Source organism: Cnephaeus nilssonii, assembly GCF_951640355.1.
Source record: "Cnephaeus nilssonii genome assembly, chromosome: 13".
In the NCBI taxonomy this organism is placed as follows: Eukaryota; Metazoa; Chordata; class Mammalia; order Chiroptera; family Vespertilionidae; genus Cnephaeus; species Cnephaeus nilssonii.
This window is the reverse complement of record NC_137084.1, coordinates 4,461,394-4,485,188: the sequence shown is the minus strand read 5'-3', so window position 1 is coordinate 4,485,188 and position 23,795 is coordinate 4,461,394. Positions and strand designations below refer to the sequence as shown.

The 23,795-nt window shown below is 64.2% G+C and overlaps 1 protein-coding gene across 1 annotated transcript in view; it reads left to right on the top strand.

The window, feature by feature from the left end:
• Nucleotides 1–248: 248 nt before the first annotated feature.
• Nucleotides 249–23,795, top strand: part of MACROD1 (mono-ADP ribosylhydrolase 1) — a 129,844-nt gene continuing 106,297 nt past the window's right edge. Inside the window, exons 1-3 of the mRNA XM_079787391.1 lie at nucleotides 249–654; nucleotides 10,285–10,386; nucleotides 11,715–11,831. Coding sequence (XP_079643517.1) covers nucleotides 384–654; nucleotides 10,285–10,386; nucleotides 11,715–11,831 — 490 coding nt within the window. The 5' untranslated portion in view covers nucleotides 249–383. The remainder of the gene's footprint in view (nucleotides 655–10,284; nucleotides 10,387–11,714; nucleotides 11,832–23,795) is intronic.

Sequence of the window (23,795 nt, the reverse complement as noted above, 5' to 3'; positions counted from 1 at the left end):
AGTTCGGGCGGAGTCGGGCCGGAGCCGCGTGGAGGCCCGAGGGCGGGAGTCTCCACGGGCCGGGAAGTTGGCCTCCGCCGAGCCAGCGCCGAGGGAGGGGCCGGGCGGCCGCGCGACCGTCCCCAGAGCCTAACCGAGGACGGGGCGGGGCCTGGCGGGCGCGCACGTGTGCGGACGGGAGCGGGGCCGCTCCGGCGGCCGGGACTACAAGTTCCAGGGTGCTCAGCGGGCATCGGCTTTCTCCCGGCCGCGCGGCCCGCAGGCTGGGAGCAGTCGCCGCGGGCTGGCAGCGACGCCCGGTTCCGGAGTAAATAAGGGGGAGTCTCCCCTGAGCGCCGTCACCGGAGTCCCAGTGGGCGGGGAGCCGCGCGCGCCGCCCGCTCATGTCTCTGCGGAGCCGAGTGCCCGGCCGCCTGGCTCAGCTGCGCGCAGCGGGGCAGCTCCTCCGCGCCCCGCGCCCCTGGCCAGGCACCTCCGCGGGGGCCGCGCGGACCCGCAGCAGTGCCTACGGCCCCCGCGCGCGGACCCCGGCGGGAGTTGGGGCTTGGGGGGCGGCGGCGGTGGGGCGGAGAGCTGGGGTGCGCACTTGGGCGCCCCTGGCCATGGCGGCGAAGGTGGACCTGAACACCTCCACCGACTGGAAGGAGGCGAAATGTAAGTGTAAGCAGGAGGGGACGAGGGCGAGGGCCGCCCCACGTGGGCTTCCGCGGCTGGACGGCACCCCACCCGCAGGCGCTTCCTGCTGAGCCCGGTGGAAGTTGAGGCCCCCTATACCCTGGTCAGGACTCCCCCGTTCACAGCCACGCCTCCCCGCCCCCCCTCGTGTTCCCAGCCCCACAAACCAGTTCACCCCAGACCGGGGGTCCAGGTCCCCTGTCAGGAGCGGTGTGAAGAAGGTGGCCTTACCCCACTGGAATGGGTCACAGGGCACCCCCAGAGATCATCCAGGACCCCCCACCTTGCTCCGTTGTGCAGGAGGGAAACTGAGGCCCAGTACTTGAGCGGAGTAGCCCAAGGTCACTTGGGAGTTGGTGGCAGAGCGGACCTCAGGTTCCCGAACTCCCGGTGTTTTGCATAGGACGGCTCCTCAGGTGGCGGCGTGGTCGGCACAGTAGCAGGGAACGGGCTGAGGGGGTAGCTCTCTGGCTGGTGTCCCCCCTGGTGGGATCCGATAACCCCAAGGAGTGGCTTCCCTGGGCAGGCCTGTCCCCCCTCCACCTCCTCCCCTGGGAGGCCTGCCTCTCTGGGCACGTGGTCTGGTGCCCTTTCGCCCTCATCCCTGGCCTCCTGCCACTTGTTAACAGTCCCTGCCCCACTCCTGGGGGACACAGGGCAGAGCGCCTGGGGAGCAGGGCAGAGATGGGGCATTGTGTCTGTGAGAACAGTGACATCACCCCCCCAGGACGGGCAGGAGTCCCAGAGCTGGACTCTGTCCCCCCGCCCCCTCGCGCACAGAGCCAGGAAGGGCGGCAGCCTGACCTGCAGAGCCCCAAATAGCCCAGATTGCCAGTCCCAGCTGCCCCTGCCCTTCAGGGTCTGCTCCCTGGGCCCTTGTGGCCATTCCCGGCTGGATCCCCTTTCGAAAGGGCAGGGAAAGCCGCTCATTGGCTGCGCCGGCCTGTGGCGGGGCTTTGGCCAATGAGGCTGAGAAGGCAGGCCTTGGGCGGCCTCGGTTGGGGTATAGGGACGGGAGGCAGAGTTTAAGATGATTTACCCACCTCCTGAGTCGCTTGGCCTGCGCTGGGATCTTAAAGCGCCCGCAGAAAGCACTTGACTTTGCTCTCAGCGCTGGCCCCAGAACACCGATCAGGGCAGGGAGCAGCGGGCTGGAGAAGCCCCCGGCAGGGGACAGCAGAGACCCCCGGCAGGGGACTGTCCCACGGAGAGCCTGGCTTCTCCTCTGTCAGGGACGGTAACCCAGGATGGTAGGAAACAGCTAGGGAGGCCAGGGGCCCGGGCACCAGGCTCAGATCGGTCTTAATTTTTAGGATCCAGCTCCCTGTTGCCGCCCATTCCTTGGTGCCCCTGAAAACTTCCAGATCTCATGAAGCTGACAGGCTAGGGGTCCCCGGGCTCCTGCGGCGTCTCTGTCCTCTGCTGGGATGGCCACTCATTCAGTCAGTCCACTTTTATTGAGTGCTTTCTGTGTGCAGCGCCGTTTGGTGCCGGGGACTGAGCCACGAGTGAGACAGGGAAGGGCCCTGTCCTCACGGAGCGTCTACTTTAGGGGGAGGAAACTGCGTAGAGAATTCGGTCATCCAATGGGACGATGCCAGGTAAAGGTCGGAAACTGGCAGATGGGGCTGCCTGAGCTCCAGGGTCCTGTCAGGGGCGTGTGAGGAGGGCGGTCTGGTCCCAGGTACCCAGCACCGGGTGTCAGGCCCCCAGCAGGTGTCAGATGGCAGCACAGAGACCCCCCTCTATGTCTTCGTTATCTGTTACTGCGTAACCAACCAGTGGCTTCAACAGTACGCGTCTCACTGTGATGGCCAGGGGCGTGGGAGTGGCTTAGCTGGGTGGTTCTGGCTCAGGGTTCTAGGAGGTCTGGGGACTTGCTTAGGCCTGGAGCGAGCCGTTCCCAGGTGGCTCACGCACATGACATGGCTGTTGGTTAGAGGCCTCAGTTCTTCACCAGGGGCCTCCCCAGGGCTGCTTGAGTGTCCCTACAACATGGCAGCCGGCTTCCCCCAGAGCAGGTGATCCAAGAGAGGGAGCGAGAGGAGACCCCGCCGGAAGCCACCGTGCCTTCTCGTGACCCAGTTTTCCCAGAGTCCAGCCCACATTCAAGGGAGGGGAATTAGGGTGCCCCTTTGGAAGGGAAGAGGATCAAAGAATTAGGGGCATGTGTTTAAGACCACCACACTGGGGGTGCGGCCTCAGCTGGACCTGCTTCTGGTTGGGGTCCCAGCTTGGGTCCTTGAAGACCCCACACCTTTTCTGCACTACATTCAGCTTACACCGGGGCAGAGCCGCAGTGACGTAGACCAAGTGGACAGGCCTTCAGTGTACTGTCAGCGCCTGTGTACACGCATCCACCGTGCCCCTCAGGCTGATCGATGGGTAGAACATTGCCATCACCCCAGAAGGTTCCTTTGAGACCCTTTCCAATCAATACCCTCTAAAGCTAGCTACTTCTGTCTGTTCAGTTAGTCTCCTCTTGGCCTTCATAGGAACAGAGGCATACAGCGTGCCAGCGCCTTTTGCTTCCTATCTGCGATTCGTCCTCATTACTGGGTGTGTTGGCAGTTTGCTCTTTTTTGACGGCTTGTGATATTCCGTGGTGTGGATGTACCAGTTTGTGTCCCGTCCTCCTGTGGACGGGCATGCGGGTTGCCAGTGTTGGGAATAACGCTGTGTTGAGTATTCACATACGTGTCTTTGATGGACATGAGCTCTCCCTTCTCTTGGGGACATACCTACAAAGGCCTCCACATGCCCGTCTGTGCCTGAGATGATCCTCTCTTAACGACTGGTGCACAGCCCTGGGCAGTGTGGCTCAGTTGGTTGGGCATCGTCCTGTGCACCAAAAGGTTGCCGGTTTGATTCCCGGTCAGGGCACATGCCTGGGTTGCAGATCGATCCCCGGTAGGGGGCGTGCAGGAGGCAGCCAATCAATGTTTCTCTCTCTCCTTCTCCCGTCCTTTCTCTCTAAAAGTCAATAAACTGCCCTAACCGGTTTGACTCAGTGGAGAGAGCATCGGCCTGTGGACTGAAGGGTCCTAGGCTCTATTCCCGTCAAGGGCATGTACCTTGGTTGTGGGCACATCCCCAGTGGGGGGTGTGCAGGAGGCAGCTGATCAATGTTTCTCTCTCATCGATGTTTCTAACTCTCTATCCCTCTCCCTTCCTCTCTGTAAAAAAAATAAATTAAATATATTTTATAAAAGTCAATAAACTATACATATATATATATATATATATATATATATATATATATATCTTTAAATAAAAGCAGTTTAAAAAGACTGGTGCACAGTAACCAAACTCACAAGATACTGATGCATAGGTCAGAAGGTTGATGTCTAGTTCAAGGTGGGGAATTCTAGCAGGAGGTCCGGAAAGTCCTGTGCCTGGACCTGGCCGGAGCCCCCCCTCGCTGCGGGAAAGCCGTGGAAGACAAACCGTCGTCTGGGTTCGCGCAGCAGCAGAGGTTCTCTAACTGGGGAGCTGGGGAGTGATTCTGAAAGCCCATCCCTCTGCCCGGGCAGGCCGGGCAGGCTTCCCTGCCCTGGGCGCTTGTTCCGTGTGGCGGTCTGTGTGCAGAGTGACGTGCCCGCTCTGGGCCCGCGTGCAGGGTGCCCAGCCCCACGGCCCAGTGAGGCCTCTGGACAGGGGGCCGAGTTCTGCCTGCCTCGGGGGATTCCTTTCCTCTCCCTTCAGGGGAAATGCCCGCTTCCCAGGGCCCGTTCTCCCTCTAGGTCAGTGAGGGGCTTCGGGCTGGGTCTTCCTGAGGAGGAGGCGTTCGGTCTTCCGGGGCGGCCTCTGCAGAATCTGATGACATTGGCCAGGGTTACTCTCTCTAATCTAACCCCCTCATTATGCCCTCACGTGGTGCCTGCTCATCAGAAAATTGTAGAAACAGTTGTGCTGGGAGGCAGTTGGGTGTGAAGGGACTCAAGGTCAGGCACTGAGGGCATCTGGGACTGTCACCACGGGAGGGCCCGGCCTCCAGGAGAGGGGCCCTGACCTGCAGTGGGGGCCGCGCTGTGTGCTAAAGGAGAACGGGCGTTGGTGACATCAGACCTGGGCCAGCCCAGCGCCTGCGTCCAGGCTCCCTGAGCCTCAGTTTCCTCATCTGTGAAATAGGACCAACGACACCTGACGTACAGGTTTTGTAGGTTGTACTGGGATTACATCAAAACCACTTATACACAGCGGCCCTCACAGTGCACGGAGGGTCCCCTGCGGCCCCCGGGGCCTGTCTGCTCTCTGCTGTGCTCTGGCCATGGAGACGCTGAGCTTGAGTACACCTGTCCCTGCCAGGCGGCCAGATGCCGGGCTTGACCCGCACGTCCTGAGTCATGTTTCCGCTCCCTGGGGGCTCAGGAAAGCACGCGTGTTCCAGCCTGTGTGCACCGGGTGGGGCGAGGGCTCGTGCCCACCCGTGTGGCCTTTCATCCAGAGTGGATGATTTATCTGATGCGACTGCTGAACTGGGGAATTTTCCGGGCGCACCTGGGGATGGGGGCCTTCTCCCATCTGTCTTCTGAGGACGTCGCCTTGGCACATCCCGGGTGCGGTGGAGGCAGGGAAGCACCGGGGCCTCGTGCTCTTTGTCGCCGCTGCTCGTGCCCCGAGCTTTGACAAGGCCCGCTCCCGGGGGACGGTGAGCCAGGTGATTGATGGCCCCGCTGCCCTGTTCCCAGAGCCCGGCGTTATCAGCCCTGCCCACCTGGCCTTCTCCGGAGGAGGAGCCCCCTCCGCGCCAGCCCGCCTCCCCTTTCTGAGCACCGGCGTGCACGGCGCCATAAAGACTTCTTAAAACACATCATTGGGTTCCCGCCCGCCCGCTGCACTTTATGGTCCCGGCGCAGCCCGCATCCTCCGGCTCGGCTTCCGTGCCCGGAGCTGCCGGAGCTTTGTCTGGGGTCAGGCCTCCCATCAAAATTTACTGCAAACATCTTTTCACAACACCTGTCTCACTGAGCTGTGAAATACTCTCGCCGCTCCGAAACAGAAAGAAAATTAAAACCTGTGCTGTACACCTTTTATAAGAAAAATAAAACTCACTTGTGCTTTCAGTCTGCATCTGTCTTTCGGGCAAAAGGAGGTGGGAGATGTTATCAATGTGTGGGGCCCGTGTCCAGCCGAAGGGCCCCGCTTCTCCCCCGGCGTGTGAGGAGGGCCGGGGCGCCCTGGCGGGAAGTGGGTGGGTGGGGTGGGGTGGGGGTGACCAGGTACTGGGTGAGAATCGCTGCTGTCTTCTCCTTCCTCGGGAGTCAGAGACCAGTGTGTGTAGCTCCTCCGATCGGCCAGGCCGAGACCTGGGGTTGAGGACATGGTGCCCCCCATGCTGGCCTCGAGGGGTGCGTGCTTGGGGGCCACGGACTGGAGGGACAGGCTGACTCATGTCCCCAAGGTTGGCACCCAGCGCTGGTGGCAGAGCTGGGAGCCCTGGTTGTCTTCTTCTGTCGTCTCTGAGAAGTGGGGCGTCTTTTGGACTTTGCTGGAGAGGGGCTGTGCAGGCCGTGGTCACTCAGATGACGCCATGGGGACGGGGGGGGGGCGGGGGGGCGGGGACGGGACAGGGCAGGAGAGAGTGAGCGCTGGGCTGCATCCGGCCCAGGCCTGCCCGTGGCTGGGCAAGGCTTCTCTGCTTTTCTGAAAGGCGGTGCTGGCATCTGCCAGATGGTGTTGGCCAGGGGACCTGAGCCACCTCGGGCACCCAGACGAGTTGCACGGGGTGCCTGGGGCCGCCCCGGCCAGAGGGCCTCAGCTCACGGGTCCTGTGGGCTCGGTCTGGGTCCCAGCTGCCCAGTCTCCATGTCACAGCAGATGCGTCCACTCTGGCCCCGGTGCAGCTGGCTGGGAGTCCCCGCACTTGGGCGGTGCCAGGGCCTCAGAGGGGGATGTCTTTGGTCACAGTTGTGCAAGATGACAAATATGGGGACCCAAGTCATTTAAAAAGCTCCTCTACTCACTATGCTCCAAGTTGAAGAAGAATCCCCCCAAACTGTGTCTCGTTTTGTTTTGCTCCTTTGAGTCTTCCCTCGCTCCGGCCAGGAGTGCGTGTCCCCAGGCGCGGGCTGCGTGTCACAGCTCACACAGCGGTTCCCCGCCAGCTGCTCGGCACAGCCAGCCCGGGCTCCGGGAGGCGGCGTGGCCTGTTCTAGAGATGAGGACACTGAGGCGCAGGGAGGCTGGTGATGCCAGGAACGTGACGCCGGGCGTGGCGAGCGCCAGCCCGCGGGACGAGGAGCAGGAAGAACCACAGCAGCGGCCGGCCCGGCCAGCCTGCCCGGCGCGCCCTCTGCCTCGGTGGGAGCCTTTGTTCCCAGCCCGCCGCTCTAGCTCCCTCTCCATCTCTCCGCCCACAGCGCCCTCCTGCCTCCGGGCGTTGGCACATGCTGTTCCCTCTGCCCGAAGACTGTTCTCTGAGAAAACCCGTCCTCCACCTCCAGGTCTCAGCTTGTCCGCTCCCTGATTCAGCCCACGGTGTTCACACGTGCCATGCACGGTGCCAGGTGGTGGGGATCCGGAGTACACAGGACAGATCCGGTGTGGCCAAGGTCAAGTGAGGAGTCAAGTGTAGTCAGGGGAGGGCTGCTCGGAGGGGGAGGGCAGGGAGGAGGAAGGCCAGGCGGGGGCACAGCCGGCTCCAAGGCCCGGAGGCAGGGCACAGCCTGGCTGGTGGAGGCATGCCAAGGTGACCTGCTGGGCTGCCTGGCTGAGGGGAGGGGGCAGGAGGAACTGTCCGGGGCGGGTGGCACAGGAGGAGGTTGGGGAGAGAGGCAGGCCTGGTGCTTGGCCATGGTCAGGACACGGAGTTTGAAAGGAGCTTTAAGCAGAGCGATGGCTTCTGACATGTTCCTAAGCTCCCTGGGCTCTGTGTGAGGAACCGACGGTCGGATGGACACGGGGAGTCGCTGGGAGTTGGGGGCTTTGGAGGGCTCTAGGGAGCGATGGTGGAGGCTGGGCCCCTGGCAGGGTGAGCAGAAGGCTTGGTTTCGGGGGGGACAGTGGGGGTACATCTGACAGCTCAGAAGATGCTGAGGGGTTGAAGGAGCGGCCTTGGGGTCATGAGCGTAAAGAAGGGTTTTGACCGCGTGGCATTGCTGTGAAGACCTAGGGAGGGTGTGGATGAAGGAGGAGGGAGAAGGAGACTGCGAAGGGGACCAGCGAGCCAGGCGGGCCCAGGAGAGGGGCTCCCTGATGGGGGACGAAGGGGCTGGAGGTGCTGAGCGAACAAGGGAGGACAGGAAGGGCCACTGCACTGGGCCACGGGGCCGTGGTGTCTCTGACCTTGGCCTTGATGGAGAGGTGGGGCCTGACCGTCCTGGGTTGGAGGAGCATGGGAGGGAGGAAGTGTGGACAGTGGAGGAGGGGGGCAGAGAAGTGAGGCCACAGCTGTGGGGCGTGGAATGTGGGGTCGAGGGAGGGTTTTGTTTTAAAAGACGGAACAGCTCGTCCTCTGGAAGGTGAGCCAGGCGGCTCGGCTGGGAGGAAGGACCTTCACGCCCAGTGACTGAAAGGGAGGACGAGGTGTGGGCGGGAGGGGGGGGGCGGGGGAGGGGGTGCTTGCTGCTTGGTCGGGGGAGGAGGCAGCATCTGATGGCTGGAGGACGAGTGGGGGAGGCTTGGGAGAGGGGAGATGGGAGAGGGGCCACCCACTTCTGAAGCAGCACCTGGATGGGCTGGAAGACAGGCCACCAGGGGGAGGTCAAGAGTTTATTTATTTATTTTTAAAATATATTTTTATTGATTTCCTAGAGAGGAAGGGAGAGGAGAGGGCGAGACAGAAACATCAGTGATGAGAGAGAACCATTGATCGGCTGCCTCCTGCACGCCCCACATTGGGGATGGAGCCCACACCCCTGAACACGCTGCTCCTGCCGGGGAGCCCCTTCCCGCCCTGGCCGCCTCCCACGCCTCTGGGAGTCTCTCAGGTCCCCCGGGCTGGGGTCCGGTTCCCTGTGCCAGCCCCCGAGCGCCTTCCCCGCCCGCCTGGACGGCTTGCTGGTGCTGAGCCTGGTCGGCCTGGCTCCCGGGCCGGGTTGTGGGTTCTCCAGGCCCAGGGCCACGTCTGCCTTGCTGGCTGTTGTACCCCCCGCACCACATTCAGGGCCTGCACTTCGTAGGTGTCTGTGGAAGGGTGGGGCCTGGCTGCCAGAAAGCGGGGTTCTGGTTTGAGCCACAGGTGCGATGAGCCTTTTATAATCGCCCCCCGCCCCATAGCGCTGAGCTGGGCCACGACCTGGGGGCCTGCGTCCTTGAGGAGCCGAGGCTTGGAGGCACCTAGGGACCTGGGCAGGAAAAGGGCACCCCCAGGGGCCAACCTGTTTCTCTCTCTTTTTTTTTTTTTAATTGATTTTTTACAGAGAGGAAGAGAGAGGGATAGAGAGTTAGAAACATCGATGAGAGAGAAACATCGATCAGCTGCCTCCTGCACACCCCCTACTGGGGATGTGCCCACAACCAAGGTACATGCCCTTGACCGGAATCGAACCTGGGACCCTTGAGTCCGCAGGCCGACGCTCCATCCACTGAGACAAACCGGTTTCGGCCAACCTGTCTCTTGAATACCTGCCCCTTGCAGCCATCTCCCCAGAAGGCTCGGGATGACCCCTTCCTCTCCCACCACTTCCTCCAAGGGCCCGCCCACCTTTGCACACTTTCTGGTGCTTTCTGAGTCCCCTGTCTGTGCCTTTTGCTGGTTATTCCCCGCCCCCGCCCCCGTGGTCAGTGGGGAGTGCGCGGTCCAGGGCAGTGAGGCTGGGCTGAGCACCTGGGTACGCGTGGCCTCGGGCCAGCAGGGGGAGCTCACAAGCCACGAGCCTGGACCACGGCTCCGGAGAGCTGGCTGCTGCTGAGGGGTACTCTGAGCCCCTCTGCCTGGTGCCGCCCAAAGGGAGGGCCGAGGCTGCAGCGGGGGAGCTGGCCCGGGCGACCCAGCAGGCACCTGTCGGGGGGCAGCCCTCAGCCGGTGCTGGGGGGCTGCTGTACCAGGCATCAGGCTGCTCGGCTCTTGGAGGAGGAAGGCTGTCTCGGCTCCCTGTGTCCTGAGCCTACACATAATGACGATGATGATGTCTATGGATCATGTAACGGATTGGTAATGAGACCCACTGGTGATGTAACTGATTGATCATGTAACTGATTGATCACTTAATGGACTGATAATGTAATCGATGGATGATGTAACTGACTGATAATGTAATTGATTCATTGTCACCCACCTGCTTGGCCTTAGCATGTGTAAGCTTGAAATTATTCTGCAAGAGGAGTCTTAATCCCCCCTCTGTACATGAAGAAATTAGGGGCCTAGCGCTGTGGGCGCAGCGGGAAAGTGGCCGAGGTGATTTCTGAACTCTGGTCTGTGGTGCTGGAGGGATGCCTCCCTGGGCCTCAGTTTCCCCTCCTGAACAAAGAGGGCAGGGCAGGATGTTCCAGGAGCCTCCAGACTCCAACACCCCGGTGGAGCCTGGGGAAGAATGGACTCCCAGGGCTGGTTTGCATCCTTGGATGCGGCGAGAGTCCCGAGACCCGTGGGGGGGGGGGGGAGCCCCCAGGTCTGCCACCCGCCCTGCCTGCCTTGACTCTCCTCCTGCCCGCCCCGCCCCGCAGCGTTTCTGAAGGGCCTGAGCGACAAGCAGCGGGAGGAGCACTACTTCTGCCAGGACTTCATCCGGCTGAAGAAGGTCCCCACCTGGAAGGAGACGGCGAAAGGTAGGCCTGCTGGGGAGCCCGCGGGCCGGGCGGGGCCCTCAGACCACACCTCGGGAGAATCTTCCAGACGAGGCCGAGGGGAGTGGCAGCAGCGGGTAGTGAGTGCTTGCTGTGTGCAGGGCCCGGCGCACGTCTCCTCATTTAATTAGCAGCACAGCCTGAGGCGGGTTTGGCTTTTACCCCCAGGACAGTGTTCGGAGCTGCGCCCAGACCCGCCATCGCCGGGCTGTTGAGCCAGGATTGGTGGCTGTGGTGGAGCGGCTAGCCGGGTGTGTGCGGGGTAGCGCCCAGGCCCCGCACATTGTAGCCCTGGTAACTGGTAACCTGGGCAAGTCACTTAACCCCCCCAGGCCTCCGCTCCACATCTGTAAGGTGGGGAGGGCGGGCCACGGCTGTACCTGTGCACAGCATTGCTATAGATTCAAGACTGGACGTGTGCTGCACACAGTAGGCGCTTAGTCGTGTGGGCTGCCATACCAGTGTTCTCAGCCCCCCAGGCCAGCTGCCTCCGGAGGTGGAGGGCGCGGTCCGGGCGCCCGGCCTGTGGGCACTCTCTCGGCCTCCGGAGGCGGAGGGCGCGGTCTGGGCGCCCGGCCTGTGGGCACTCTCTCGGCCTCCGGAGGCGGAGGGCGCGGTCCGGGCGCCCGGCCTGTGGCACTCTCTCGGCCTCCGGAGGTGGAGGGCGCGGTCCGGGCGCCCGGCCTGTGGGCACTCTCTCGGCCTCCGGAGGTGGAGGGCGCGGTCCGGGCGCCCGGCCTGTGGGCACTCTCTCGGCCTCCGGAGGTGGAGGGCGCGGTCCGGGCGCCCGGCCTGTGGGCACCCTCTCGGCCTCCGGAGGTGGAGGGCGCGGTCCGGGCGCCCGGCCTGTGGGCACCCTCTCGGCCTCCGGAGGTGGAGGGCGCGGTCCGGGCGCCCGGCCTGTGGGCACTCTCTCGGCCTCTAGAGGTGGAGGGCGCGGTCCGGGCGCCCGGCCTGTGGGCACTCTCTCGGCCTCTAGAGGTGGAGGGCGCGGTCCGGGCGCCCGGCCTGTGGGCACTCTCTCGGCCTCTGGAGGTGGAGGGCGCGGTCTGTGTGCCCGGCCTGTGGGCACCCTCTCGGCCTCCGGAGGTGGAGGGCACGGTCCGGGCACCCGGCCTGTGGGCACTCTCTCGGCCTCTGGAGGTGGAGGGCGCGGTCCGGGCGCCCGGCCTGTGGCACTCTCTCGGCCTCCGGAGGCGGAGGGCGTGGTCCGGGCGTCCGGCCTGTGGCACTCTCTCGGCCTCTAGAGGTGGAGGGCGCGGTCCGGGCGCCCGGCCTGTGGGCACTCTCTCGGCCTCTGCTCGTTGCAGGGCTGACCGTGAAGGTGGAGGAGCCCAAGTACAAGAAGGACAAGCATCTCAACGAGAAGATCTCCCTGTTCCGCGGTGACATCACCAAGCTGGAGGTGGACGCCATCGTCAACGCCGGTGAGTGGAGGCTGCTGGCTGGCCCGAGCCAGAGGGCTGGCTGCCTGGTCACCTTCGCTCGGTCCGCCGTGCCCGGCACGGGGGACATCACCTGGCTCCAGCGAGGCTCGGGTGCCGGAGGAGAGGGCCTGCTGGCGCCACGGGAGCCCGGAGTGTCGGCTGAGTGGATGGCTGTTCCCTTGAAGCCCTGACCTCGGTGTCAGGCGCCTTGGCTGCGCTGCCTCACGGCTCGGAGGCCCATTAGCGGCCGGGAAGAGAGAGCCTGGCTGGAATCGCGCCGGGCTGCGGCCGCCCTTCCCGGAAGGCGGATGCCCTGACCACCGCTTCCTTCCTCGGCCTCCCGCCCGCCCGCACTGTCAGACCTGGAGCGGGCGGAGCTCAGGGAGGAAGGGGGGGCAGCGGCCCGGTGCCCCAGGCTCAGCTCCCCTGGTGACTTGCTGGCATGGCAGTTTATTGTGATGAGTCGGGAGTCTGCTGCTCTGTCCCTCTAGGGGGGGAGGAAGGTGGCTGCTCTCCCAGGCAGTGGCTGTCTGGCCAAGGTCAGAGCAGGGGTCAAGGGGCGGTCAAGTCCAGGTGTGCGGGTGGTTCACCCAGCCCTCACTCCCTTGCTCGCAGGACATCACAGCAGGGAGCCCCTTTCTTAGAGCAAGGTTTGGGGACCTGGGCAGACGCACAGGGAAACCCCGCAGTCTCCAGCACCCCCAGAAGCATCCCCAGTCTCCTTCCTCTCGCCCTTGGGCTTGTGTCTGACGCCAGGGCTGGCCAGGGAGGGGGGTCCTCAGAGGATTCCGGGGTATGGTAGTGCCGATGCTGACCTGGCTAAGTGACCAGGCTGCCCGGGGCCTGCTTGTTTGTGGTCTGGGTTGCGTTTCTGGCAGCGGCCTCATCTGTGTGACCCCCTCTGGATGTCCCTGCCCCCACGTTGCCAGCCTCGGTACACAGGTGACTAGGCACCCGAGTTCTGACTCGGAGCGGCAGAGCCTGGGTCACCTCTGTGTTTTCTTTTGCTGCTTCTGCTCTTTCCCCTGGGCCCCGAGGGTGGCCACGAGGTCTGTGCGTCCATCTGGGAGACATGGAGCTAAGACACGCCAAGCTGGGCTGGCAGATGTCACGGCAGCCCCGAGGAGGAGGGCGTTCTTGCTGCCTCCACCCAGGAGGGGTTGGCTGGGGGCAGGGGGACCACGCCCTGGGGCTGGGGCTGAGGGGACAGTCCCACAGGCCCATGGGGCTGCCCTGCCCAGTGTCCCCTGCCCTGTCGGTCACTGGCAAGGGTGTGGGAGGCACCCTGCTGGCCCTTTCCATGCTGAGCAGCAAAGTGGCGGGAGGGGAGAGAGGGGCATCTCATCAGCTCCTTCGCAGCTGAGTGGGTGGTTGGGGGGCCGGGCGGGAGGGTGGGAGGACCAGGCAGGGCGTCGGTGGGGTACAGATGGCGCGGCGGGGGCTCCAGAGGGCTGCGGCGTGATGAATGGCCCTTCCCGAGTGCCTGTGCCTGCCAGCCTCGGAGAACACTCGGTCCTGGCTGCATCGGAGAGCGCCGGCTGGGGTGGCAGCGTCTGCACCTCTCTCCGAGGCCCCCTCCCTCCGTGCCTGCCTGGGCTCCCGTTTCCTCCTCGGCGTGGCGCGGGTGGGAGAAAACCCAGCTGTGGGGCGTTGGGGGCATGAGGCGCTGATGCTCACGAGCTGTGGTGCACACGCAGCGCCCGGCGTGAACCGAGAGCCTGAGCACCTGCCGCTGCTGCCGCTGCCGCGTCGTTCTCTGGCGTCGGCCCTGTCCCGGCGGTGGAGAGGGGTGCTGGGTGCCTCCCACAGACGAGCAGCTTTCTCCTCCCTCTGCCGGCCTCAGTTTACCCGGCACCTCGTGGCGAGTTTTCCTGGGATCTCCTTATTTCTAGAAAAAGTCTCACAGCAGGGAGAACCCAGAACCTGCCCGGAGCCCCAAGGAACGGCTGAGGCCGGCCCTCGGGCACAGGGAGCCCACACGGAGCTTGCACCCCTCCAGGCCCTGGTCCGGGTGTTTGCCCAGCCCTGGTGTTCGGTGGCCTTGGCACTGGTGAGACCTCGGGGGTCCTGGAGGTCTTGGCATGGGGCCTCACACTGGGGGGCCTCCCTCACGCCTCATCCCCGGGGCCCTACTATCTTGGCTGAGGCCGTGCGCGGCCCACCACCAGGGGGCAGCAGAGATCACGGTCCCCACGCCCAGCGGCGCCCGTAAATCAGCCTGTTTATTAGCGGAATGAGAACTCGCGGCATGGAGGGGCTTTTCCGGGCGGCATAAATCTAGTCCGTGCCTCGTGGAACCCATATGTGCTTAATTCATATGTAAAGTTTCGAGCAGGAAGAGAACGCGTGTCCATTAAATTCTATTTGACTTGATTATAATCATTAGCCGTGAATAATTGCTTCTCAGCGCCGGCCCGCCGAGCCACCACAATGGGGAAAGGAGCGAGCGAATTTCCAGGGGGGAGATGGTCACATTTTTAGTGTTGAAGCCAAGGGCGATGTTGGCCTCACGGGTCAGTGGCCCCTGGGGACTGGCGGGGGGTTGGACTGGGCTGGGGGCTCAAGGTCAGTAGCAGAGCTTCTGGGTTTTGGGGGGCTGTCTCTTGTCCCCGTGGCCAGAATGGGGGATGGGGAAGGTGCCATCGCGCCTGGGCTTTGCTCCAGTTGCAGGGACCGTGGAGGGGGAGGCATGGGGAGTTGGGAAGGGCCTATGAAAGAAAGCGGGGTTGGGGCCCCCCAAACCCCTTCCATCCTGAAGAGCCTTGGGCCGGCAGGGGGGTGGGTGTCTCCCGGTCCTTGGGAGAGCCCTGGGGAATCCTTGGAGAGGGCAGGAGCCAGGTGCCCCCCCCTGCCTGTGTACCTCACTCCTCCCTGCCCGCAGAGGGACCCCGCCCTGGCGTCTCTCAGGACTTGGGAAAATCACCGGCTGTTTCTGAACTGGTCCCTGGTATTGGCAGCCAGGACTGACTTTTACCCCGCTCGGCGGTATCTGAGATGTGATTGGCGTGCGTGTGTGTGTGTGTGTGTGTGTGTGTGTGTGGTGTGTGAGGTATGTTGTATGGAGGGGTTGCTGGGGCAGAGAGCAGAAGGGGGACTGCCTGGCCGGTGGGTGGTAGGGCTTGAGGCCACAGGGGCGGGACCAAACCCCCCAAGCCCCCAGACCCAGTGCAGACACCCCTGGACCCTCCTCAGCCGCTGGCCAAGGCCGCCCGCGCTCTCTGGCAGCCTGGAGAGCCTTAGGCTCCCACCATCTGTGCTGGCCACGGCTCCTGCCCACGGGGCACGCAGCATCCATCTTAATTAAATTGGGCTGCCATGCCGGCAAGACAAGCCAGGGAGCCCCGGCAGGCCCCCGTTCCGGAGCAGAGGTTCTGGGCGGCAGTGTCGGGCCTGCGACCCCCAGGCTGTGTCTGGGGAGAGCCATGCCTGGCAGCTCTTCCAGTTCTGGGGTCTCCACCCCGGGGGTGGTCCGGCTTCTGGAGTGTGTCTTATCTTTGCCATGGGCGGGGGGGGGGGCGGGGGCGGGGGGATGACCTTGACCGGGTCGTCTCCATGCCCTGGAGGTTCCCAGCATTCCCCTAGTTCTCGACAGACAGGGAGGAAGTGTCCGCGCACAAAGACAGACCCCATTCCTGGCCGGCCGGGCAGGCTCCTGGCTCCGGCCTCGGGGTAACAGGACAGAGCAGGGATGAAGGCGGTGCTTTGTGTAAAGACAGAGAGAACCTTTGGGTCGGGGCCGGGGCACAGAGGGCGGGAGGCGGGTCCGAATCCCAGCGTTCCTGCTGGCGGCCAGGCCCGTCCGTCGGAGCCTCTGTTTCCTCATCTGAAAAACGGGTCCTCATTGGCTCCAGGCGTGTGGCGTGAGGCTGACCTGAGCTCAGGCTGGTCCGGTGCTGGGCCCCGGGCCCGGCACATGGGGAGCCCTCAGGACATTATGGAGGGGAAGTCAAGAGCAAGAGCGGCTAAGTAGGATATAATGTGACAGAGCGCTGGAAACCAGGGCGACACAGAGAGCCCCGACGCGCAGGGACCCATCAATTCTGCCGGGAGGTGGCAGGAGGGGAGGCGGGTCAGCGAGGCCCTGGCGGCCGGGCCTGTGGCCGGGCGTGCAGACGGGGCAGCCACGCTTCACAGCGACACGCTGGCCTCCCTGGGAGTTGAAAGCCGCTTATTTGTTTAAAACAAGGCGTGAAGTGGCACTCTGCTTCCTGAAGTCCTGGGGCTTTGATTTGTGGTCCGCCCGCGCTTCTCTGCCCTCCCGCGGCCACGTCGGCCACACTGCGCGCCTGGTCCCTCTGCTGCCCGCCGGGCCCAGGAGCCGCCCCCACGCTGTCCCCCCCGCGCCGTCCCCCCCGCGCCGTCCCCGGGCCGGGCCGGGCCGCTCGCTGGGAGTCAGTGATTTAGAGACCGCCTTGATGGACTAGCAAGCAGGGGCCGGCTGCCTTGTGGGAAGCGATCTGACGCTAAACTGTCGCCGTAAATCGCTTTATCTGTCACTTCAGATTTAAATGTGTTTGCTGAGGCTCGCCTCCACCGCCAGCGGCAGCAACCTCTCCGCGGCGGGCAGGGAGGGCGGGGGCGGGCGGGTGGGGGCCTGTGGCAGCGGCCCATCTTGCTGGGCTCTGCCCCCCGGGGAGCGCAGGTGAGGACTGGCCCCTCCTTGGCGCTGACCCCTCAGTGCCCTCCGAGGCAGCTGTCAGGCCGGCGGGACGGTGAGCCCCGTTTTCAGTGATCAGACCAAGGCTCAGAAAAAGAGCTAACGCCCCGGCTTGGAATGTGAACCCGCGTATGGCCTTTCCTTCTTCCGGCAGACACACGTGCTGGGCCTGTGTGTCTCAGGCTCGAGGGAAGGCCCTGGGCTACGGGAGACACGACCTCTAGTCCAAAACTTGGGGTAGGACATGTGAATGGCAAGGAACAGCACCGTGTATGAGGGACGGGAGTCCTGCCTGGGGCGGGGGGGGGGGGGGGAGGGGGCAATCAGGAAGGCTACCTGGAGGAGGAGGCACTCAAGCCAGGAAGGGGGAAGCTGAGTCGGAAGTTGGACAAGGGCACTCCAAGGGCAGAGGAGAGTGCTGGCAGGGAGGGGTGAGGTGGGTGGGATTGGGGAAGCTCCGAGGTCCTTGGGATGAGCTAGGGCGCGTCCTGAGCTAAGGGTCTCCCTCCAGGTCTAGGCTGTATTCACACCCCAGGCCACCTCTCCTGGACTCCTGGTGTTACATCAGCCCCACGGTGTCAGTGGGGAAACGGAGGCTCAGAGGCGTGAAGCACCTTGCTTAAGGGCATACAGCTAAACAGCAGTGGTGCTGGGAGGGGACGTTCTCCAGGCTCCACGGCCTCCAGGAAATCCTTTTTGGGAAGGTGGGTGGGAATGCCTCCTCCTTATTCTGGTTGAAAAGTTGGTCCCCGGAGTGGGTGTGTGGTCATCTGTCCCCACTGCAGGGGGACGGGGGAGTCGGGCAGGCTGGCGCCGCAGGTGGCCACTGCAGACAAGATGGGCCCACCCTCTGGGCGCAGGTTCGTTGGTCTCATGAGGCCTCGCAGCGGGCTCCCACCCATACAGCCCACGCGGCTGCGCTGGGTCCCAGCCCCTGTCCCCGGCTCGCCCCTCAGAGCCCCTGCTTCTGGGCAGGGGCAGCTGGTTTCTGAGTGTTCCCTCCGGGCCAGGGGCTGCCCCCAGACTGCACATGTCGCCCCGTTTCCCCCATTTTACAGACGAGGAGACTGAGGCCCGCACAGAGCCACAGCGCCGTAAGAGGCACAGCCAGGGCCTCCCCCTCCCCCGTGGGGCTGGCGGATACGGTCAGGTTTGCCTTTGCAGACGCTCCCTCGGGTCCGGGCGAGGGCTGAGGGGGACAGTCCATCCGGAAAGCCGGCCCCTCCCCACATTGACACCCCAGGACCCAAGAAGGTGCCGAGGCCTCACCTGCAGCACTGCGGGCGGCGGCGGCGGCTCGTGTCCTCAGGGCCGGGAAGCGGTTCCATAAATTCATACGTGACGATTCCTCCTGAATTATTGAGACACCCCCCCCCCCCCCCCGCCCGGGTCTCACAGGCCTGGCCCGCGGAGCCGAGCCTTGGCCGGTGGGTGGGACGCGCGGACCCTGGAGGGCTCTTCCGTCCCCGGGTCTTCTGCGGAGGGAGCCTCCGTTCCTCAGCCAGATCCTTCCTGTCCTTCCGCAGGGACCGGAGGGGGACCCCGTGCCCTGGGCCCATGACCCTTCGTCTTGGGTCTCAATCGGCGATGGTTGAAGGGAGGAGTGATGGAGGCCTTTGAGAGTCTGTCAGACGGAGGGAGGGGCTGGGGAACCAGTGACTCCTCTGGGCCCCTCCTCCTGCCCCCCCCAGACTCCACCCCGCCCCGCCCCGCCTTGGGGGTCACAGAAGTCGGGGCTGGAAGGGCTAATGCTTCTGGCAGACGCGGACAGTGGTTGACGCACGCGTGTGGGCTGCTCGTGAGGCTCCTGGCTCTGTGAGGGGTGAGGCTCGGGGACACGGGGCTTGGTGACGCGGTGCCTGCCCCCCAGGCGTCCGCAGTCTCAGAGAGGGACGGCGACCTGCTCAGGGCCACACAGCAGCGGCAGAGCGGGCCTTCCGGCGTCCTGCACGGGCCTTTCTCCTTGGCCTTCTTCTCCCATCAGGACAGACGGGGCTCAGGGGACACCTCTTAGGGCCCTGCTATCGCCCTCCCCACCATACCCCCCCCGCCCCCGTCCCCAGCGGCTCTGTCCAGCGCCCCCTGTCCTTGAGGCCGTGTGGCCTCAGCACCCGCACCTGTGTGCCCGCCTGTGTCCCCGAAGTGCTCTCCACCCGAGCACTGAGCTGAGGAGGCCAGAGCTTGTGGGAATGTGTGTTTTGAAATTAATGGGGACCATTAAATTGGCCAAGCGTGAAAAGGGCTGGATCGGTAGCCCTTGGCTTGTTCTCCGGAACGATCCGCCAGCGCTCGCGAAGGGCTGCCCGGTCGGCTTCAGGCCTCCCAGGAGGCTGTGCTCTCCTGCCCATTCAGCAGAAGGGCCCCGTCCCCGGGGGGGGGAGGGGTCTGGCGCAGCACGCGGAGGCCACCCAGGAACGGGGGTTCCCTTTTCTCCCTCTCTGCACCCAGCTCTGTCCAGACGACGAGGTTTAGAGGGGTGTGGAATCTGCCCTCTCCAGACCCCTAGGGCGGCTCACACACATGCCAGACCCTGACCCTGGGGCCTCCAGGGTGAGGCCTGGCCTGGTCCCAGCTTGGAGTGGCCTCTAAGATACCACGTGGCTTAAAAGAGAGTCAAAGCATCCAGCCCTGTTTCCTTATCTCCCACCTCTCAACTGTGTACCAGCTGTGTGGCCTTGGGCAAGTCGCTTAACCTCTCTGAGCCTCAGTTTTCCCATCTGTAAATGGGAATGAGAGTGCACTGGGACCGGGCTCTGGGGGTGCTAGGAGTGAGAAAGAAGACAGCTGGTGGAGATGCTCAGTACGACATCTGGGACGAGTGAACCCTTGGCAGGTGCCAGCTCTGCGCTCGCTGCATCGCTGCTGCTCAGAGGGCGCTCCCCCTCGGGCGGGGCCTGCTGTGCACCCAGGGCTGGCGGGGCTGTGACAGGGTCTGGTCCCTCCGTCCGCCCAGTAGGCTGAAGGCCCCGCCTTCCTGGCCTTCCTTCGGAGAATGGACTGAGCCCCAGGGTGGCCGAGAAAGGGGCCCCCTCCTGACCCCTAGCCTTGGTATTTGGGGTTTCGTGACTGTGAGGGTGCAGGGCGAGTGGGCCAGGCCCCTCCCCACCTCTGCAGTAGGGCCCTCGGTGTCTGCTCTGCCTGCCCTGGGGGAGGGGTGTGTGTCACTGGGAACAGCCTGGGCAGGGCCAGGACGGGGAGCAGGCCCGGGACGCGCCCTCGCCAAGCTTCCGGCAACTGAAGTGCTCCCTGTCGGAGCTTGGCCAGAGCCCCGCCGCCCTGCCTCTCCCCTCTTCAGGGTCCTCCTTTGTTTCCGAAGCTCACCTTTTGGGCTCATTTATTTCATTGGCAAACGATTTGCCCTGATGCTGCCCGCGCACCGTCCCAGGCCCCTTCCCTGCAGTCCCGACCTGCTGCGTGCCGACCGGGCGCAGCTGTCCTGGGCGGCCGCGCCGGGCGGGGGGGCTGGTGTGGCCGGGCCAGTCTCGGGCCTCTGGAGGCCAGGGCCATGGCTGCTCACAGCACGGACTCAGGTACATCGGTTCCACTAATGCTTCTCCGGGCCTCATGGGAGGGTTAAGGAACAGACTAAGGAATCTCAGAGGGAAGGGGGGGGCGGAAGAGGTTAACCAGAGATCTTATATGCGTTTATGCATAACGCATGGACTCGGACCACAGGGAGGTGAAGGCCTGGGGTGGGGCGGGAGCAGGTGGATGGGGGGCGATGGGCGACATGGAGGACGTCTGTAATACTCTGAACAATAAGATACATTTTTACAAAAAAGAGGAAAAGGGAGTTATTGCCTGTAGTGCCTTGTGCACCGTAGGGGCTCAGTGAACGATAACTATTGTTCTCATTCGTGAGGTCCGTTCCCCGCCCACCGACCTCTCCGGAGGGCGGGCCCTCCGGTGCTCAGGGTCCGTGTGTGGACAGGGTCCGGCCCCTGCTGCCCACGGCTGTGGTGGGGGAGGGGGCGCGGGGACGCCTGCCTAGTAGCTCCTGTGGCCAAGGACCCTTGGGTGGCGTGGGCTGTCCGGGGCACATGCTGGGCAGGGGCGGGAGGGACACAGCCGCTTACGACTGTGGATGTCGGGAGGCAGAAGGCAGAGGACTCCGGAGCAGGAGCTGGGTGGCCGAGACCTGGGATATGGACGTGGGAGGCCGTGAGCACAGATGGGACTGAAGGTGGAGGCCATGGCCGGCCTTCTCTGCTGGGCCCCAGGCTGGCCCCGCCGCCTTGGTTCATTACCCGCCCCCCGTGCTCCCCCAAGCTGCACCCCACTCCCAGTGGCAACAAATGGTCCTGGTGCAGCAGCACCCACCTCTGCACGCTGCGGCCGCCCCGTCTCGGACGCGGTAATTGCCATAAAAATAGTAGCTTCGCTGTGCGTGGCATGTGGGGAGAGCGCCGGCTGTCAGCCATCCCCCTGCCAGCAGGGCCCGCGTCTGTTTTATTGTTGCCGCCTGGCTGTATTTCACGACGGCTTAAACACCATCAAACGCCACATCCCCTTTGAAAAGCAAGAGCTGCCTTGCTGAGGATGTTGAGGAGAAGCAGGAACATTAAAATCCACTCGGCAAATGGCCCAGAATTGACATCGGCGACGGGAGTTTTGCGGCTTCGACTGTTCAAGGAGCTAAATCCCGCCTGGCAGCCGGCAGGGAACTTCCCTGGGTCGTGGCCGAAGCCTTGGGGTTTGGCAGAGCGGGGACCAGGGGGTCGTTGGCAGGGCCAGGGGTTGATGGACTTCTAGGGGCCACCTGACCGTGGCCTCCTCGGCCTTGACCTTAACTCAGATTCATCTCCCTCCTAACAATGGGGTGGGGGCCCCCTCTGGGTGCAGAGCAGGGTGCTGGGGTCAGAGAGGGGGCGCACCAGGGGACATGTCGGATGGGGCTGCGGTGGCCACTTAGGAGCTCCTGTGACCTTGACCTCTGAGCCCCGGTTTCCTCCACCGGAAGCCTGGCAGAGCGACATCCCTCCGCAGGGGATGGCGAGGCTCCGGAGGCCACATGCACACGCCACGGGCCATTGGAACTCGATAAATGGCGGCCGTTACCACGGAGAAAGTGGGCGTTTGAGCTGGAATTGATTTTTAAAAAACGTTTAGCCCACCTCTTTCCGCTGAAATATCGGTCCAATAAAACCAGGGAGCCGTTAACACAGAAATAAAGAGAAACAAGAGGCCAGGGAGGGCGCCGACCAGGGCTCCTCGAAGGACACGCCACGTGCCCTGGGCCACGCCTGGAGCCTGTGGGCCTCCACATCCTGGGCACGTGCTTTCCAAGCTGCCGGCCTCTGGCCGGGTTCCGGGCCGTGGCCCCGCTCAGCCCTGCCACGTGCCCCTCGGTGCTGACGTCAGTCCCCCAGGGAGGCCACGTGGCTGCCTTTGTGCTTTATGCTCTGCGTGGCTGCTCGGGCAGCTTGGCTCCCGGAAACCACCCTGGTCTCCACCGGGTCAAAGCCAGGCCGAGCAAGTCCCTCGCCACGGAATAGGAAATGTGGCTTTGAGCTTCCTGGCAGCCGGAGCAAAATGTGAAACACGATTTTAGGTTCTATAGCTCCACACTTGGGAATCAGTTTAAACATCGGCTTAATGCCTCTAGCGCATTCTTTCTGCTCTCTCCCTTTTTCCTCCTTCCTCCCCATCGATGACCCTTACCCGCGGTTCTTTGTTTCCCCTGCCGATGCTTCCTGCCTTGCTCCAGCTCCCCCTCCAGTCTCACTCCCTCACCGCACCGCCCCTCACAGGGCGTGGCTTCCGACTTGGGAGGCGCCCTCTGCCCTCCTGTGTCCGTGGGCGGGGTCTCCGGCCCCTTGCCTTGCCCAGGCCCGCTGGCTCTGCCGCTGCAGCCTCTCCTGTGAGCCGGGGACTAATAAGGGTTGCCCCCAGGGGGCCGGCAGAATCCTTCCCTCCTTAATATGGCAGTTTAAAAATGTGTCACCATTGATTTGAAGAAAAGGCTTGTTCCCGCTGAGAAAAGCGGCCTGGAGATTCGTCTCGCCTTAGGAACCGCACAGGCGGCTGCATAAATTCCAGAACCACCGAGCCCTCCATGCAGATGCTGGCTCGGAGCCCCACAGCCATGCTCCCGGGGGCTGGCACCCCACTGCCCCCCCCCCGCCCCGTCCCCGCAGCGACCTGAGGGGCCCTTTGCAGGGGAGGGGAGTCCTGGTTGGAAGATCCTCTCTCTCTGCCTCTTTGTAGTTCCTTAAGCCGGAGCCGAGCCCGTGGCTAATGCCTTGTCGTGACATGTTTTAATCCTGAAGGAGGAGGAGGAGTGACTTCCGGGAGGGGCTCCTGAGAGCCAGCTGAGTGCCCCCCGCCCCCCCCCCCCACCACACCCAGGGGCCTCCCAGCCCTTGGCTGTGGATCTGCCGGCTGCACAGTGGATCTGCCCCGAAGGCGGGGTTTTACCGCCTGGATGCCCTGTCTTCCGACATTTCCCATCCTGACCTGGAAGCGACGGGGGGGTCACCTGGTCCATCCCCCGACGCCAGACGGGCCCTCTCCCCTCTGGCTGGTGGGACCTGCCCGCTGTACTTTGTCCTCACAGCTGGCCCAGCCCTTGCCCCGCAGCAGCTGACGGTGGTCCCCGCCCCCCGCCCAGCATCACCCAGTGACCTGGGAGCGGCTTTAGCGCCCCCCTTTTCAGGGGGAGGAGCCGGCGCGGGGCTGCTGTGGGGACTTGTCTCCGGGCAGGTCAGGACACTTGAACCACGTCTGCTCCCTGTCATCTGGGCCCCCCACCCTGTCACCTTTGAAGGAATGATGAGTGACTGAGGGGGATGGGCACGTGGTAACCACTGTAGTTCTGGGTGTCCTTCTGGTTAGCCGGAGTGCTGTCAGCCCAGGATGGGGGGGGTGCTGTTTGGAGAGCGCGGGGGCGAGCCGAGCTCTCCAGGTCCCTGCAGGGCCCCAATCCCTCTTGTCATCATCGGTCACAGTGGCGCCTGGGGCAGTGCCGCCTGCCCTCCCGGAGGCTCATCGGGCGCGGCGCAGCGCAGAGCAGGCTGCGGGGCGTGGCTGCCCGGGACGCCCACCAGGCCGCCCGCCCTCCGCATTGACCGGCTCTCTCACCTTGGCCACGGCCGGCCCAGGACAGCGGCCTGCAAGCTGCACTGGGTAGTGAGGGGTGGGGAAGGGGGCGCCTGGGGACCCAGGGAGCGCTCCCTGGTTTGTGCAGCCGTGAGCAGGGGAGCCAGGGAGGAGGTGAGCAGGCGGTTTGCAGCCTCCCTGGCTGCTGCGGGTCCTGGGAACCTGGGCCGAGCCGCCATTTACCGGCTGGCGCAGGGGCGTCTGCGGGC